At 33.3% G+C, this 16,546-nt stretch overlaps 2 protein-coding genes across 4 annotated transcripts; both read left to right on the top strand.

The window, feature by feature from the left end:
* Positions 1-6,141: 6,141 nt before the first annotated feature.
* Positions 6,142-10,893, top strand: LOC142627437 (uncharacterized). 3 transcript variants are annotated; one of them, XR_012842842.1, is made up of 11 exons: positions 6,150-6,363; positions 6,481-6,561; positions 6,696-6,723; positions 7,581-7,663; positions 9,098-9,130; positions 9,265-9,343; positions 9,447-9,499; positions 9,817-9,877; positions 10,024-10,106; positions 10,315-10,502; positions 10,639-10,888. XR_012842842.1 is itself a non-coding variant. In XM_075801299.1 (10 exons), exons 1-10 carry the CDS (start codon positions 6,343-6,345, stop codon positions 10,402-10,404), a joined length of 612 nt encoding a protein of 203 aa, XP_075657414.1. In that variant the 5' UTR covers positions 6,142-6,342; the 3' UTR covers positions 10,405-10,889. The 3 variants fall into 3 exon arrangements, 2 of the variants coding, with proteins under 2 accessions (XP_075657414.1, XP_075657415.1); XM_075801299.1 differs by having other exon boundaries at positions 6,142-6,363; positions 10,315-10,889; XM_075801300.1 differs by lacking the exons at positions 6,150-6,363; positions 6,481-6,561; positions 6,696-6,723 and adding an exon at positions 8,036-8,226 and having other exon boundaries at positions 10,315-10,893.
* Positions 10,894-13,226: 2,333 nt separating this feature from the next.
* On the top strand, positions 13,227-15,475 carry LOC142629693 (pentatricopeptide repeat-containing protein At1g09190). The gene has a single exon (XM_075803733.1). The coding sequence runs from the start codon at positions 13,272-13,274 to the stop codon at positions 14,724-14,726; it is 1,455 nt and encodes a 484-aa protein (XP_075659848.1). The 5' UTR covers positions 13,227-13,271; the 3' UTR covers positions 14,727-15,475.
* The last annotated feature ends 1,071 nt before the right edge of the window (positions 15,476-16,546 follow it).

Below are 16,546 nucleotides of genomic sequence, written 5' to 3' on the forward strand. Positions count from 1 at the left end.
AGCTAAGATGACACTGTTCAGGTGTTATTTCTCCATAAATGCGGCTAGTTCATTTGGTGCAGTGCATTTAATGTGGTGGTGACAACCTTCTTCCCTGATATTTCTTCTTTTATTGTTGACTCATCTCTACTACCTTCCCTGAAGCTTATTCTTCCAAAATGGTTACCGCCCTAAAACTCTCCCGAGGTGGCTCGACTCCTCGGGAACCAAAGCTGCTACACCACTCTCTTCCCTTATCCTGGGCCCATTGACTCAAGTTTAACAATCCCTTTGACCATCATTGGGCTTATGTTTGTCCTCGGACACGGTCCATAGCCCAATATACTTGCTCGGTCTTCCTATCCTTACATAATCCATATTTCTCTTATATTTCTCTATTGTTTAGTCATATATATTTTGTTTTTTTAATAATTTCTAACTAGTGAATCATTTGATTTTTTAATATTTTTTGGTCTTTTAGAAATTTTAATATATGAATTTTTTAGTTATTTTTTTGTAGTATTTGAAATTATCTGACAAATTTTTTGTTAGCTATTGCATGTTTAAACAATGACTTCTTCATCAAATTGTAACACAAATTGAAGTTATACAAGAGTAAATCATGCAATGGTGTATTTTTTTTAATCAATTTAAGATTTTATTAAATTATTTTAGTTTACCTCACAAATAGGTAAATTCCAATGCATAGCACAGGTTAGCGACTAGTATAAACTATGTATATATCGAGGTAGGGTTGGTGCAAGCAAAAATTGTCTTCACTCTAACACCTCTTTGTGGTGGGAAGAATTTGCATGTGGTGGCCCTGGTGGAGCTAGGTCGATTAGGGCATTTTTTCCATCTAATGCATTTTGCAACACTGTGTAATAATTTCTATTTCTATTATCTATTAATCTATTAACTTTATAAATGGCTTGTTTGGAAGTTTAGAGAGGGAGGAGAGTAGAAGGAAATAGTTATCCTTCACATTGTTTAGATGTTTTTAAAATTAGTAAAGGGGAAGGGAGTAATTAACCCTTCCTCTTATTTGGATGTTTTAAAAATTAGGATGGAAAGGAGAAGAAATGATTTAAATAGATAAATTTACCCCTATTTAAAAATGGAGAATATTTTATTATTATATTCCTTGAGTACTTAGCTTAAAAAGGAGCAAAATGAAAAAAATATTGATCTCATTCCATCAAATCTCTGTGACGGAGCTCGGCGCCATCTTCAGCTCCTCCTTCTCCGGTGAGGACGAGCTCGACTCTGACCACGACGGCTTCATTTCCTTGACTGAGTTCGCTACCTTCTGCTGCTCCAGCTTTGAAGATGGCGGAGCCTTTGAGCTTCACAACGCGTTCAAGCTCTACGATCAAGACTAGAACGGCCTCATCTCCGCCTCCGAGCTCCACCTCGTCCTTAACTGCTTGGGCATGAAATGCTTCATCGAAGATTGTCACCGGATGATTCGATCCGTCGATTCTAATGGCAACAGAAATGTCAACTTTGAGGAGTTCCAGAAGATGATGACCACTGCTAGCGCCAATAACAACAAAGCCTCGTCGCTCTAGGTTTTCATTTTCTCTTTTCTGATCCATTCTCCTCTTAATTGTCAAATGCGAATGATGAGGTTGTGGTTGATTTTCTGTATTATTTTAACAATGACGTCGTTAATTACTGCTTGTTTCTAGGTAAAATGTTACTCTTTAAGAGAAAATATCCTGTCAAATATTGAAGAATTTCTTTTTAAATAATCAAAGATTATTTATATAATCGGTTTATAATTTTGTTAATTTAGAAAATGGTAAATTGGAGAATTTATTTGGTCAATAATTTATCTACTCTACCCTCCCTCTAAATCTCTCAAATTTAAAGAATTTAAAATGAAAGGTTAAAAGTAGTTGAAACCCCTCCCCTCATTTCTTAAAAAACTTCAAAATAAGATAATTGAATTACTCTCTCCCTTTACTCTATTCCTCCTCTCAAAAACCAAAAAAGTATCTATAGCCATATCTACCGTTGCTTTGGTTTAGTCAATTTTTGTCTTTTTAGTGAGCAAAACGGTGCGTGTTGATGCCAAAAGCCAGAAGAAATTCTACTCTAGTACCAAAACAAAACTTGATAGTTGTCAGTTGATGCAAAGGCATTCAACGCCTGCTGGGCTTGCGGGCCATTGGGCCTCTTTTTAGTTATTTTAACATCTTTGTGTAGTTGCGTAAATCATTTTCAAATTTTTTTTAAAATATTTATTTGTGGTGATATAGTTTTTGTTAGCAATGCAACAGACTGTTACAAGACAAAATAAAATAATAAACCATCAACTGAAACCAACCACAATTAACAATAAAAAATAAAGCTCATGTGAAAATGTTATAACATTTTTGATGTTGTCATGATATTTTTACAATTTCTAAGGTGCCAGTTGCATATAGATAAAATATATATATATATATATATATATATAAAATATCATACAAGGACATACTATAACTTAAAATAAAGGTATTATTAAAATGTGATATTTCGTTATTGTCATAATATTTTTGCAATTGCTAAGGTGCTTATGCAAAATGGCATAAGAGCCAAATTTTGCACAACCAATTCCAAGAGTCACCTACATCAGCTTATGCAATTATTATGCAAAATGCATTTTAGCTATAGTAATTATGCAAATATCGCAAGCATTGTTGTTGTGCACTTTAGTTTTTATTATTTCTTTGCATTTCTCAATGATGAAAAAAAAAAGTAGATGCTGGTTTTGTTGTTGTCACAATATTTCTGTAACCGTTGAGGTGTGAGTAGCTTATAGATCAAAATAAAATAAAATAAAACAATAAAATATCATACCATGAGCCACTGCAACTTAACATATTGTAAAAATGTGACATTTTGTCGTTATTACAATATTTTCACAATTGCTAAGAAGTAAGTTCTTTATAGGTCAAAATAAAATAAAATAAAAAATTATTAGACTAGGGCTTATCACAACTGAAAATAAATGTATTGTGAAAATGTTGTGACATTTTGTTGTTAAATTTTTTTCACAACTACTCAAGTATAAGTTTCTTATAGGTCAAAATAAAATAGTAAATTACTATATCAAGACTCACCACAACTAAATATAAAGTTATTGCGAAAATATTGTGACATGTTGTTATGTACTTAAACTTTTTGGTTTGGTCAATTTTGGTGAGCCAAAATTCACTATTTTATGCACAGTTTTCTTAGGCTGTCTTTTGTTTTGTTTTTGTTTTTTTTTTTAATTTTTACCGTCTGACATAGTTTTACTAAAAAAAAATCCACTTTATTCCTTTATATTTTGGTTAGTTCACAATTTATTCCCTAAACTTTAACCAAGCAAATTCTCCATTTATATTTTGGAAACAAGCAAATATCTCCTATTGTTACTCTCTCAGTTAAATCTTAATGGAATCTTATGCTATCCATTGTGCAACGTCTAAACTGCTACTAAATTATAATATCCCAAAAATTTCTTTCATTTTTTTTTTTTATTAATTTTTTTTATGTGTTAGTCATGTTTGGAAAGTTGTAATAGTAATATAAAGTGTTCTATTTGTTACTTAAAGAATACTGATTTAGTACATTTTAATTTTTAATCTTCTAAACTTATAAATTTATATAATTCAATGACACATATGTCTTTTGTTATCTTGTTCTTTTTATAAAAAAATATATATATTTTCTTGCTTTAAAGGGTAATTATTAAAAACTAAATAAGCTAAACATTATTGCTAAACACATAAAATGTAATATGATAAAGAATGAAGTACGAATAAAAATCTCCATTGTGGATGGATGTAGGTATTTGTTGAAGAGCTTCAATTGCATACGGTCTTATTCATTACAAAATTTTTAATATTGTAATAATGTCTTAGCAAAACTTAGTAGCTTATTGTTGGAAGATGATATTTGTTATTATATATATATTATTATTATTATTATTATATATATATATATATATATATATATGTAATCTATTTGTTATCATTCTTAGAATTTTTTTAGTGAGTGGATATTGCATTTAGCAAATAGATTCTAAAAAATTATTATAGTAAAATAAATATTTATATGTTAAAATAGCTACGTTAAGTTTGTGTGGGGAGTAAAAAGACCCTGATGGGAATGTGGACCTTTGGGCCATGCTAAGGAAGGCCGACCTGCTCTTGGGTTTAGAACTTGTTAGTATTACGGGTCGGCCCATACGTCGAGGATCCGAGGAACCAGCCGAGGATGAATTTCTCTTCGGACGGACACCGGAGAACCTGGGACTTCACGGTAAAAGTTAGGGAATGACACGGTCAAGACCAATGGTTAAAGGGGGTGAATCCTTGACTGTCCTAGAAGCATCGGTGTTAGAGAATACCAAAGATAAAGGCTGCCACATCTACATTAAAGACCCTGCACCTACTACCCTGGCCGCATTAATGGGGAAGTGACACCTGAACAGTGGAAGGGAAACTTCTAGTTACTATTCAAAGACACTGAGAAAAGAAATATCTAGGATAAGGGGGAGTTGGGGCAACACGTGTACAAAGTATCAAAAAGAGTAGTATTTAAGGAGAAACCTAGAATAGGAAAAGTGGACTCTCTCTTTTTTGTAATCTAAAAGAAAAAGAAAAAAAGGGAAAGAGACAATATAAGAACAGCTCTCGGCTTACGTCCGAGCAGGTTGATTTATAGTATTCCTTGTTGTTTTTAAGTGTTTGCAATCTTTGGCTTGTCATTTAATCCTCAAACACTTCTAACCTGGGTTTCAAGCCCACACTCTACAGATTCATATTGTTTAAGGCTCATTGGGCCTGAGCCCGTAACTGTTCTTGGGGCCAGGTGCAATTGTGCACTTACGGTTTGTATGTAATCGAAATTCTTATATGGATGATATTAGCATTATATGACATACATTTTTTAGTAAATAATTTGTACTTCTTCAAATAGAAACTTTATTTTAAACTTCTCACCCAAAGGGTAGCACGTGCCTTGCACAGGCGAGTCAAACTACTATATTATATATCACGTATAATACTTGCTATGTGTTATAATATATTGGAATCAACTTATTATATGTTATATACTTGCCTTGAGAGAGAGACGATGATTAAAAGAAAAGGAGCAAAATGTTAGAGTGTATTGACAAGTATTTAATTATTTTCACTCATTTAAGTGTATAATTATTTTTCACATTATTAATTGCATGTGTTAATAATTGGAAAATAATATTTTTTAAATTTCTCAATTTATCAGAAAACATAGTAGACAAAGAAAATGAAAGTTTTTGGTATTTATCCAAAATAAAAGAAAAAGTACATAAAGTAAGAAAATAACAAACCAAAATACTATTAGTCAAATATATAAAACATAAGGGGTGTGGTAAGAATTGACCTCAGGGCCTCTCACACACGAAACTAGAATCACATAGTTTTAAAAACTGAATCAATCAAAGAATAGAAAAAGAGAGTGATTCTTGGTTATTGGGTTCGATTGGTATTATACCGATAATGGAACTGGTGATATCATAAATGATTAATTAACAATTTTAAAATTTTTAAAATATATAATAAAATTATAACCTATTAAAAATATTTAAAAAAGTAAAAGTAAGTTTTCACATCTTATATTTAAAAACAAAACATACACAAATATAACTAAATATATTGACATTACAATATCCGCCTCAAAATAAAACAATTTAGTAGCATAGCCTTCCTTTTTTAAGTGCAATATACGGTCATTACTGTACAAAAAAAGTTGGACTCAACTAGCCATTTTGAAAGCTTGTTAAAATAAGTCTTTATATTTCTTTTATTACATTAACTATAATTGTTGATCCAAAAAAAAAAAAAAACAAAAAAATTATAGTGCTTGGTCTCACAAATATATTATTATGAAATTATTAATATAAGTAAATAGTAGTTGCTTTTTTTTTTTTCTTATGAATTCATTTTAAAGAAAAATAAAGTAGATTTTAACTTCTTTTTCTATCATTTAATTAACTAAAAATAATCATCTTAGAAAAAAAAAAAACCCCTTTTTTATTAGAACCGGACCGGATTGATGTACGGTTCCCAGTTGAACCGGACCATTTTTGTTTTTTCTTAAAAGTTAAAACCCTTTTTTATTAACTAATTTTCAAATTCTTCGATCACCGCTAAAATTCTATTTTCCTTCGACTTTCTCAGAGTCCAAACAGACTCAGAATTAGGGTTTTTTTTTTAAAAAAAAAAAATTTTACACCAAATTCTTCAATTTTCAAATAAACTCTCAATCGCAGTATTGAGGCTAATCTGTAATCAGCTCAAACAAAATTTCCCTTTTTTGTTTTAATTTAAATTATAAAAAAAATCAATGGCTCACACCAACAAAGAGGTAAGCTCAAATCTCTTTCCTACTTTCTGTAACCCTAATTAGTTTTATCAATCGAATTTTTTGAAATAAAATAACTTAGCTGGCTTAATTAATTTTTGTTTGGGATTGTTGGTGTAGGTTGTTGGGGTTGATAACACATTTAGAAGGAAATTTGATCGGGAAGAGTATTTGGAACGAGCTCGAGAGCGTGAAAGAAAGGTAATTTAATTTAATTTTTAATTTTTAATATTTCATAGTTTTTGTTTTTTTCAATTTTTTATTGTTTTTTAAAATTTACATTGTGATGAACTGCTCTTAGTTGATTGTGGTTCATTTTTTTTGTTGAATTGTAGGAGGAAGAGTCAAGGTCTAAGTCCAAATGTAAGTGATTCTAAGCTGATATTCTTTTAATTTATTTTAGTTTGAATTTGTATTAATATCTGGTTTGATGAGTTTTAGTATCTGTGTGTTTTTTAAATGAACCATTTGAGTTGTAGTGTAATGGGTTTGCAGAAATACTATTGGGTGTTCTACACTTTGTGTGTGTGTGTGTAAATTGAATCCTCTGAATTGTAGAGTAATGGGTTTACAGAAATAGTACTGGGTGTTGACTCTTTGTGTGTGCCCGCGCGCATGTGTGGGTTGAACCCCTCTGAATTGCAGAATAATGGGTTTGCAAAATTAATATTGGGTGCGTGTGCCTGCATGCATGCATGTGTGTTTAATTTTTTTTTTTTTTTAAATTACAATATGCTGCTAACCCAGCAGCTTGAACCCTTTACCTCCTAGACCTCTAAACACTTTGTGCATGGGGGTGCCAATTCAGCTACAAGGCCTTTGGCAGTGTGTGTTTTAATTGAACCCTATGAATTGTAGACTAATTGGTTTGTGGAATTCATATTGGGTGTTTGTACTCTGTATGCATGTGTGTTAATTAAACTCTCTGAATTGTAGAGTAATGGGTTTGCAAAATTAATATTGTGTGCTTGTGTGTGCTAATTGAACCCTTTGAATTTTAGAGTAATCAGTTTGCAGAACCAATATTGGGTGGACCAGGGTGGTTGTACTCTGTGAGTCTGTTGACATGTGTGTATGCATGTTGAATGAACCCTCTGAATTCTTGAGTAATTGGTTTGTAGAATTCATATTGGGTGTTGTTTATGTTGAAATTATTGGCTCTGCTGAAGTGTAGACTGATGGGTGTGAAAAGTTTACGTGATTTGTTGATTTTGTTGCAGCAAAAGGTCCTCCAGTGCAGAGGAAGCCTTTGAAACATAGGGATTATGAAGTTGACCTTGAATCTCGGTTGGGAAAAACTCAGGTGTGTTGCTTTGTCTCTGTTTATTCTCTAGAATTGTTTTTCTACTTGAATGTGTGCATAGGCCTTTTTGCTTGTAAGTAGTATACTTTTTGGTTGACTAGTTCTTTTATGAGCCACTCAATTTAGTGGGATATTTGTGACATTGTTTCTACTTGAGTAAATGTCTTTAAAATGCATTGCCAAATTTTTAGGAGTACAGTCAATTTTCATAGGCAATACTTAGAAGTGAGTTATAAAAGTTTTCCTAGTGTGCATGTTGTCAAATGACATGGTTAATCTGTATAATGCAAGTAGGTGTGTCACTTTGAGAGCATTGAATGAGTCTATCTAATCTTGCGTCTTGATACATTTTTACATGAAAATTTCCTGTAGCTTGCTGGGATTATGATTTGTTGATAAATGTTGAAAGAGTTGGCTACTTGGCTAGCTCTATGCACCAACCTAGTAACACTGTCCATGATATTTCAAACCGGATTCCTCAAGAACGACTAAGTTTGGAATTGATTCTGCTGGTACTAGGAGATTCAGACACTATTGTAATTAGTAGGTCTTCTAGCCAAAAAGTAGGTCTCTCTTACTCTCTTATGTTGCTTTATGTTATTATAAAGAATATGATACTAAAACTTTTACCTCTTTGGATGGGGATTTAGTAGATGGAGTGACATATACAACACCAATATAGACAGATCACACCTTTGACGCAAACCTGCTTATAACAGTTGAAAATCTTAAAATTAGGCTTTCCAATTTCATTGTGGAAGTAGTAATATGTATTTCCTTTGAACCTTGTTTTAATGAATAATTGTAAATCTATTTAACAATTGAGACAAAGTCTATTCATACATCTTGTTCACTTTACCTTAGAAAATATTGCAGCAAGATTATTGAGATTTTCGATAATAAAAAATAAAAAAAAGTTATTGAGATTTTCAGGTCAAATAAACTACGCAGAAAATGAGGAAATGCTGTATGTACCTTTTAGAGCAAATGAAACTAAGGAATTAATGTCCTATTAGATTACCATTTTGGTAATTGAGCTATAAATTTGTGGGCTCGAATCATATTGACATGCAGCATTTTATGGACTGGGATATGGTCTGTGTAATGGACTTTTATGGATTTTGGCTTTGGTATAAAGTCTTCTGAGTTTTGAATGTTGCGGTTGGCATGATCTAGATTGTGAATATATGGAATACAATTGTCATGGTTTCTACATTTTATTGCTCTAATTGTGTGGGGTATAAGGTATATTTTGCTTTGTGTTTTCATATGTTTTGATTTGTCCTGTCTGATAAGTTTCTTGGCACGTATAGCATACTTCTTATTTCCCTGTTAGTTTTAAAATTTTGAAACATCTATAATTTTATGTGGAATATCTTATACCCAAACTTTGCTCGACTTAATGCATGACTTTATTTTGTCTTAATTTTACAGGTTGTTACTCCAGTGGCACCTTTAAGTCAGCAGGTACATGACAATGTTCTTACGTGTCCCATGTCATCATATGGTTATTGCTGATATCTATCTTTTTTAATAGTACTCTTATATTAAACATTTTTATTTACCATGTCATTTCTTGATTAAATCTGTTCATTTTACAGGCTGGATATTATTGTTCAGTTTGTGAGTGTGTAGTGAAGGATTCTGCAAATTTCTTGGATCATATCAATGGAAAGAAACGTATGTGGTTATCTGTAGAAAATATTGTTTCATCAATTCTTTTAATGAAATTTGTTCTTAGTTTGATCACTCTTCTAATGGCTCTTTTAATCTTGTCCCATAGATCAAAGAGCGTTGGGTATGTCTATGCGGGTAGAACGGGCATCTGTTGACCAGGTACATTTTGGCAAGTACTTTTAATTTATGATGAATGGAAGTTTAATAAAAAGGCATAATTGAATGTGTGAAATAGAATGCAACCTTTACTTAGTGAAACTCTCAAGCTTAGGCTCTATGTATGTGAAGATATATAGAAGTAAACCATGTAATATATGTTACATGGATGCTACAAGTCCCACCTTTTGGAGATGTGGAAGAGGAGATCACCACTATTCATTTAGAGATAAAACTATTTTTCTGGCCTGAACCATTTCATCACAAGTACATATTTATATTGTTACGGTGTATTTGAGCTGCAACTTTATGGTCTACAGGTCAAACAGCGATTTGAAGTCCTTAAGAAGCGGAGAGTTCCTGGAAGCTTCACAGAGCAAGGTAAAAAAATTGAAGGGGACGGAAATTTTTTTTTTTGGGTGTTTGTGTATGTGTGTGTGTGTGTCTTTTGTTAGAGGTTTATGCAATTGGTTGGTAATCTATGGTTTTTGGAAAATGGATCCCTCTCTCTTTCTCTCTCTCCCTAGATCTTGATGAGCGGATCTTAAAGCAGCAACAAGAAGAGGAGGAACGGAAGCGCCAACGTCGCGAAAAGAAAAAAGAGAAGAAGGTGAGCACTGTACTTCCATGGTTTGCTTAATACTGTATGCCTGAGCCATAAGATTGTTGGGGAAAAGTTTATCCCTGTCTCTAGATTTTAATTGTTCAGGCCAATGCTATGTAATTCAAGAATGTGTTATCTTTTATACGTGTAAGTAGAGTATGTTTGAGTTTAACTGTAATGTTTCCTGATAAATTTGTTAAATTTTTGTGTTCAGAAAGAGAAGTTGGCAGAAGAGGAAACTGAAATGGATCCTGATGTCGCGGAAATGATGGGATTTGGGGGTTTCCGTTCATCCAAGAAGTGATCAGGTTTCACTCCATCCCATATTTGGAGTGAGTTTTGGCCATGTAACCTTTGTAGCATTGTACTAGTGACAGTTCTGTAAGGAACAGTCTAATTTAGGTAACTTGACCTTTTAGAGATGTTCTATGTTTAACAGCAAAAAAGCAAATTTCATGGAATTTCTCGACATTTATGGTAGATTTTACTGGTGAGTGGTGATGCCATTCAATTTAAATCTTGTACATTCTCCTTGCAGGAGACACTCATCAATGTATGATTTAACGCTACCTTGTACTTTTCTTGGGACTCTCTTGTGGTGAAAGTCTGCATTAGATGGAGGGTTTAGAGAATGTATTCTTTGCTCGACATCCATAACCCACTGTTTTTGATCAACAATTGTTGTAGAACCCCAACAAAAATATCATTACTCTTCTATCTTCACAATTCAGAATATGAACAAGCATCGACAATCCTCATTAGGGACAACTGAATGATTCTTTGAATTTTATGGCAAATCTTTTGTTTGACATGTGTGGAAACGAAATGAAAATGTTTTGGTGAGAATGGCATTAGTATCGTGCGAAACAAAAACACTCACATCACACTACACAAGTACGTCTCTTGCATCAGCGAAATGCCGTCTAAAACCAAGAACTCGTTGTGTGGTACAAGATAAGATAAAATTTCGTGGAAAAAAAAAGTTCTCGTTGGTTTAGTAGGCCAACTAAAAGCATGCATTGTTGCATTTCAAGTTTTCATCACTAATAAAGCCCATCAAGAAAAGGCAAAGACTAATTCAAATTATTGAAAATTTGAATCCAAACTCACCCTTTTATTGTCTATTTGTCAAGGTAGAATTTTGAATTTTATAATATAATTGATTGACTTTCAGTTTAAACTTTAAAGTCCATATTTTTATCACCTTTTGTTTATCTATGTAATAAGGTAGAATTTTATAATATAATTGATTGACTTTTTATAAGGAGTCGAGTCACTTTCAATTTAAAATCTATATTTTTATGCTTTTGTTTATTTATGCATTAAGGTAGAATTTTATAATACAATTGATTGACTCTTTATAAGGAGTTGAGTCACTTTCAATTTAAAATTCATATTTTTATTAGCTTTTGTTTGTCCTGTAGACGACTAAATTTCTAGGTATTATGCTACCCACTAGAGACTATGCATTGTACAACTTAATGCATGTCTCGGGTGGCCTTATATATCTTTAGAAACTAACAGACAAAAGGAAAAAGAGGTATAAATAAGTTAAAATACCATATTTTCAAAGAATACTGCACCAAACCTTGAAAAAAAGGGGTAAGTGCTCATAGATGGATCATGTTGTCAGAAAGAAACTATTGCACTAGACTTTAGAAAGGGCTTATAGGTCTGTAAAGAGTAAACATGTCATCTAAAAGAAACTATTGTACTAGACTTGGGCTGAAGTTCTAGGCCGCATATTGTTCAAAGCAATTGTGCCACCAACCCTTGACATCACAGAAGTCTTCTATGGCCATTGATCTAGAAATTTAGTCATCTACATGTCTATCTCTTAAAAGTAAAATTTTATAATACAATTGATTGATTTTTTATAAGGAGTTGAGTTACTTTTAGTTTAAAGTACATATTTTCATTAGTTTTTGTTATTTCCCAACATAAATAAACATTTTTCAAACCTCCTTAACAGGTGCACAAGCCCATCAACAAAAGCCTTAATCTTTTTTAATCTATCTTATTAAGGTTGAGTCAAATTGAAAAACCCATTGAACAATTCAAACCTAACACGCTATCCCTCCCTATTTTGGAGCTATTTTTTTGCTCTAAATTGAAGTGTCATTAATGCAGATTGATGAACTTCAGGTTCAAGTGTTCAACAAATAAGATGCAATTGACCCTTGCTTGAATAATAATTGTTCTAATAAAGGCTTGTACATCTATGTTCTTGATCACAAAGAGATGGGAGCCTAAACTTGGTAGATGAACTATGACAGTGTCAGAGTCTAATTATTGCTAGGCGTTAACGTTTTCAAGTCTTCAAGCTACCCGATTTGACCCAGTTGGAATGGTCGCATGGTTGTTTGACATTAGTAAAAAATATTTGTTAATTAACTGAAGTTTCATTACTTAATAAAAAAACAAACTTTAAGAAATCAAATTAAAATGCCTGTAAGAATTTTTATTCAATTATATGAAAGGAAGTGAGAGGTCTATACTTCATAGTATAAATACAAGTTTTCTTTCTTCACAAACTTTCTCCCTATATTCTTTTTGAATGTGTGGTCGTGTTTATCCATTTTCTCTCTACTCTGGTAATTTATTTATCTCTATCTCTTAACATGTCCTGTGTTTTGCTTGCTAAATAAAAAGTCAACAAAGAGATAAAGAGAAGTATCTTTAATTAAAGTCTAAAAGACTAAAAAAATACTTAGCAACACTTAACATTTCACTACTTTTCAAGGATAAAAAAGTAATTACGTTTTATATAGATAGAAAAAGGCCATTTAAGTTCTTAAGTCATTTTGTCAAACAAAAGTAGCTCAACTTTTATTTTTATTTTTATTTTTATTTCTTATATCAAGTAGAAAAGATGAGATGACAAATTTGTATTTTAAATGTAAATAAGACATATTTGAAAATAATTTTTTAAAATTTAATAGAATTTGAGAAGAGTTTAGGATATAAAAAATTAAACAAATTTGGAATTGAGAAAGCCAAAGTTCTTGTTGTTTCCACAACGGTTAAAAAAAACAAAAACAAAAACAAAAACGACTCGTCGTTTTATTTACGCTGCTTCCCGCTAACCCACCAAACTTCTCAAATTTCAGTTAATTCTCTCTAAACCCATTGCTCTGTAACTATCACATTTCCATAGCCAAAAAAACCACCATGAGCAAAGCTCTCCTCAAGGTTGAGCGGCGAGTCCTCCGCCTCCTCCACGGCCACAAAACCCGAACCCGACTCCCCGAAATCCATGCTCATTTCCTCCGCCACGGCCTCGACCAGTTAAACCAAGTCCTTGCCCACTTCGTCTCCGTTTGCGGGTCCCTTCACAAAATGGCCTACGCAAATCGCATCTTTTGCCGAACCCATAACCCAAATATCATACTTTTCAATTCTATGATTAAAGGGTACTCGCTTTGTGGACCCTTTGAGCAGTCCCTCCATTTGTTTTCCCTTTTGAGAAGCCGTGGCATTCGGCCTGATGAATACACGTTTGCGCCTTTGCTTAAGGCGTGTTCGGGTCTTTGCGATTGTAAACTCGGTAAATGTGTTCATGCGGAGGTAATTAGGATTGGGTTTGAGCGTTTTGGTTCTATACGGATTGGGATTGTTGAGTTGTATGTGGCTTGTGAGAGAATGGAGGATGCTAGGAAGGTGTTCGATGAAATGTCTTATAGAGATGTGGTTGTTTGGAATTTGATGATTCGGGGGTTTTGCGAGTTGGGTGAGGCTGATTTGGGATTGCATTTGTTTAGGCAGATGAATGAGAGGAGTGTTGTTTCTTGGAACTCAATGATTTCTTGCTTGGCGAAGAGTGGGCGGGATAGGGAGGCTTTGGAACTCTTTTGTGAAATGAGGGATCAAGATTTTGAGCTAGATGAAGCGACTGTGGTGATTGTGTTGCCTGTTTGTGCTCGTTTGGGGGCTGTTGATGTTGGGCAGTGGATACACTCATACTCAGGTTCTAGAGGGCTTCTGCGAGATGCTATTTCTGTGGGTAATTCGCTTGTTGATTTTTATAGTAAATGTGGAAATTTGGAAGTTGCACGCAGCCTTTTTAATGAAATGCCTCGCAAAAATGTTGTTTCATGGAATGCAATGATCTCAGGTCTGGCATTCAATGGGGAGGGTGAGGTTGGGGTCAAATTGTTTGAGGAGATGATTAACAAAGATACGAGCCCTAATGATGCAACATTTGTAGGCGTTTTAGCATGTTGTGCCCATGCAGGCTTGGTGGAAAGGGGGCGAGAGTTGTTTGCTTCTATGTCTGAAAAACACCAAATTCAACCAAAGCTTGAGCATTATGGTTGTATGGTTGATCTTCTTGGGCGTAGTGGACTTGTGAGGGAGGCTCATGGCTTGATTAGAAACATGCCCATGAAGCCAAATGCTGCTTTATGGGGTGCATTGCTCGGTGCCTGCCGCACTCATGGTGATGTAGAAGTTGCAGAACTTTCTGTTAAAGAGCTGATCAATATTGAACCATGGAATTCTGGTAATTATGTGCTCTTGTCAAATATATATGCAGAAGAAGGGAGGTGGGATGAGGTTGCGATGCTCAGAGTTTTAATGAAGGAAAAGTGTGTCAAGAAAGCACCAGGGCAGAGTATGATTGAATAATTATGAAATGTTGGTTTAGGGAAAAATGTCCTTTCTCTTGGCTGGTCTAGGTGCTTGGTTCCTTTATTGCAAGACTTAACATCTCCACCATGAATGAAGATATACATGGTGGCTGTTTAGGAAATGACTTAAAGCAAAAGAAAGCTGGATGCTTTGTGCATCCATCTAGATCCTGGTCAAATCTACAAAGATGATGATGGGATCACATGGAAATGGAAGCAGGAGGCTGAAAGAATAGCAAATTTACTGACAGAGTAAGAGACCTTACAACGTGAATTTTTCTGAGAGAATACAGAGAGACATTTTTAGAATATTCTTCCATGTTTATTTCTTCCGGCCAAGTTCGATATGAATATCGGGTACAAGAAATTGAGAATTGTAAGCAAAAAAGTCAGCAAGAACCAATAGAATTCTTTTAATGAAATACCTTCCCCTGTCTTTGTTTTTGTACTTCTTCATAATAAACTATTGACTCCCAAAAATCAAAGAACTAGAGCTTTTCTATATATTCATCTGTGACATCTGTTTCACACTTAAGTGGGATGTTTCTCTTCCCTTTTCATTTTTCACTCTCATGAGTATCCCATTTCTTTCCTTCAAGTATCCCTTAAGACAGCTGACTACTAATATCGTGTGATGCTCCCTCAAAGTACTAACCGGATGATTTTTATTTTGTCGAGTAGAGCAAGCTTGAAACAATGCTTCTGTTGCGAGTGGGATGTTGTATTATGAGTGGTGATATAGCAAGATTTCCCTAAAAATGTAATTGTACAACTTCTTCTTCTTCTCTTTTGTTTTTGTTTTTTGTTTTTTGTTTTTTGTTTTTTTTGACGCTATGGAAATGTAACTGTAGAACAATGATAGAAGGGTAATTAACATAATTGGAGCTTTATTCTGCAACTTTGATGAATTCATGCTGATATGTCCATTATAGGGATTAAGGAGTGAAAGCCATCCTGAAAAGCTAATACAGCATAAGTAAACCTTCTAATTGAAGACAGATTTTAATTTTTTTAAAGACCCTAAATCTTATATATAAGCTGATAGGAAAAGTTGAATACCTCTTATAGAACAAAAGACTAGTTTGTTTTGTGGATCCTTTCCTTTAATTGTCAATTAATGATAGAACTAAAATATTTAAACTCATCTACAGATCCACTTATGTATGAGTTCTCAAATAACTTGTACCAGGTACTTTCAGTTTCAATCTCACCCAACAAAAATGGTGACAGGTGATTTGCAGTGAGAAATTACAAGCCACACACACCTTGTGTGCTTGTCAATTATTTGGATCAAGAAATTAGGACCATTAATCATTATAATTATTATATATTTCAACTTCTCACAATTCAAATTGATGTTTTACATCATAATTTTATCAAAAAAATGTAATTTTTCAGTTGTCTTATCATAATGAAAACATGCCATGTGAAAAGTCAGTATGTTTTTCATCATCATCATTGTTAAATTTGATGGAAACTGAAATCAAAGCTAAGCAAAATGGAGTCTAGGAACCTCAACTCACGTAATGTCCACCTTCGTTTTATTCTAATAATTGATTAGAAGGAGAAGATTAGATGAAGCTCATTAAGCTCGAATCCCAAGTCTACCCCATAATGATCATCTTTGTTTTCCAAGAAAATCCTATCCTTAAAGGTCCCTGTACTAAGTACTAACAAGGTACATTGCACTCATTTGAATGAAACACAAACTTTGAGGAACGCTAGGTGACTCCTTGAGTTCATGAAAACAAGACCATTATAGTGATTTTTTTTTTTTGAAGAATACCATTAACCTCTTTTCCTTCTATAAATACTCCT

Source organism: Castanea sativa, chromosome 3 (assembly GCF_040712315.1).
Source record: "Castanea sativa cultivar Marrone di Chiusa Pesio chromosome 3, ASM4071231v1".
NCBI lineage: Eukaryota > Viridiplantae > Streptophyta > Magnoliopsida > Fagales > Fagaceae > Castanea > Castanea sativa.

What these genes read in the sequence shown, in the direction of transcription:
- LOC142627437 (XM_075801299.1), top strand. Translation starts at nt 6,343, where the DNA reads ATGGCTCACACCAACAAAGAG. An exon ending in TGGCACCTTTAAGTCAGCAG is followed by an intron (nt 9,131 to 9,264) that starts GTACATGACAAT and finishes TTCATTTTACAG; the next exon opens with GCTGGATATTATTGTTCAGT. An exon ending in TCATATCAATGGAAAGAAAC is followed by an intron (nt 9,344 to 9,446) that starts GTATGTGGTTAT and finishes CTTGTCCCATAG; the next exon opens with ATCAAAGAGCGTTGGGTATG.
- LOC142629693 (XM_075803733.1), top strand. Translation starts at nt 13,272, where the DNA reads ATGAGCAAAGCTCTCCTCAAGGTTGAGCGGCGAGTCCTCCGCCTCCTC.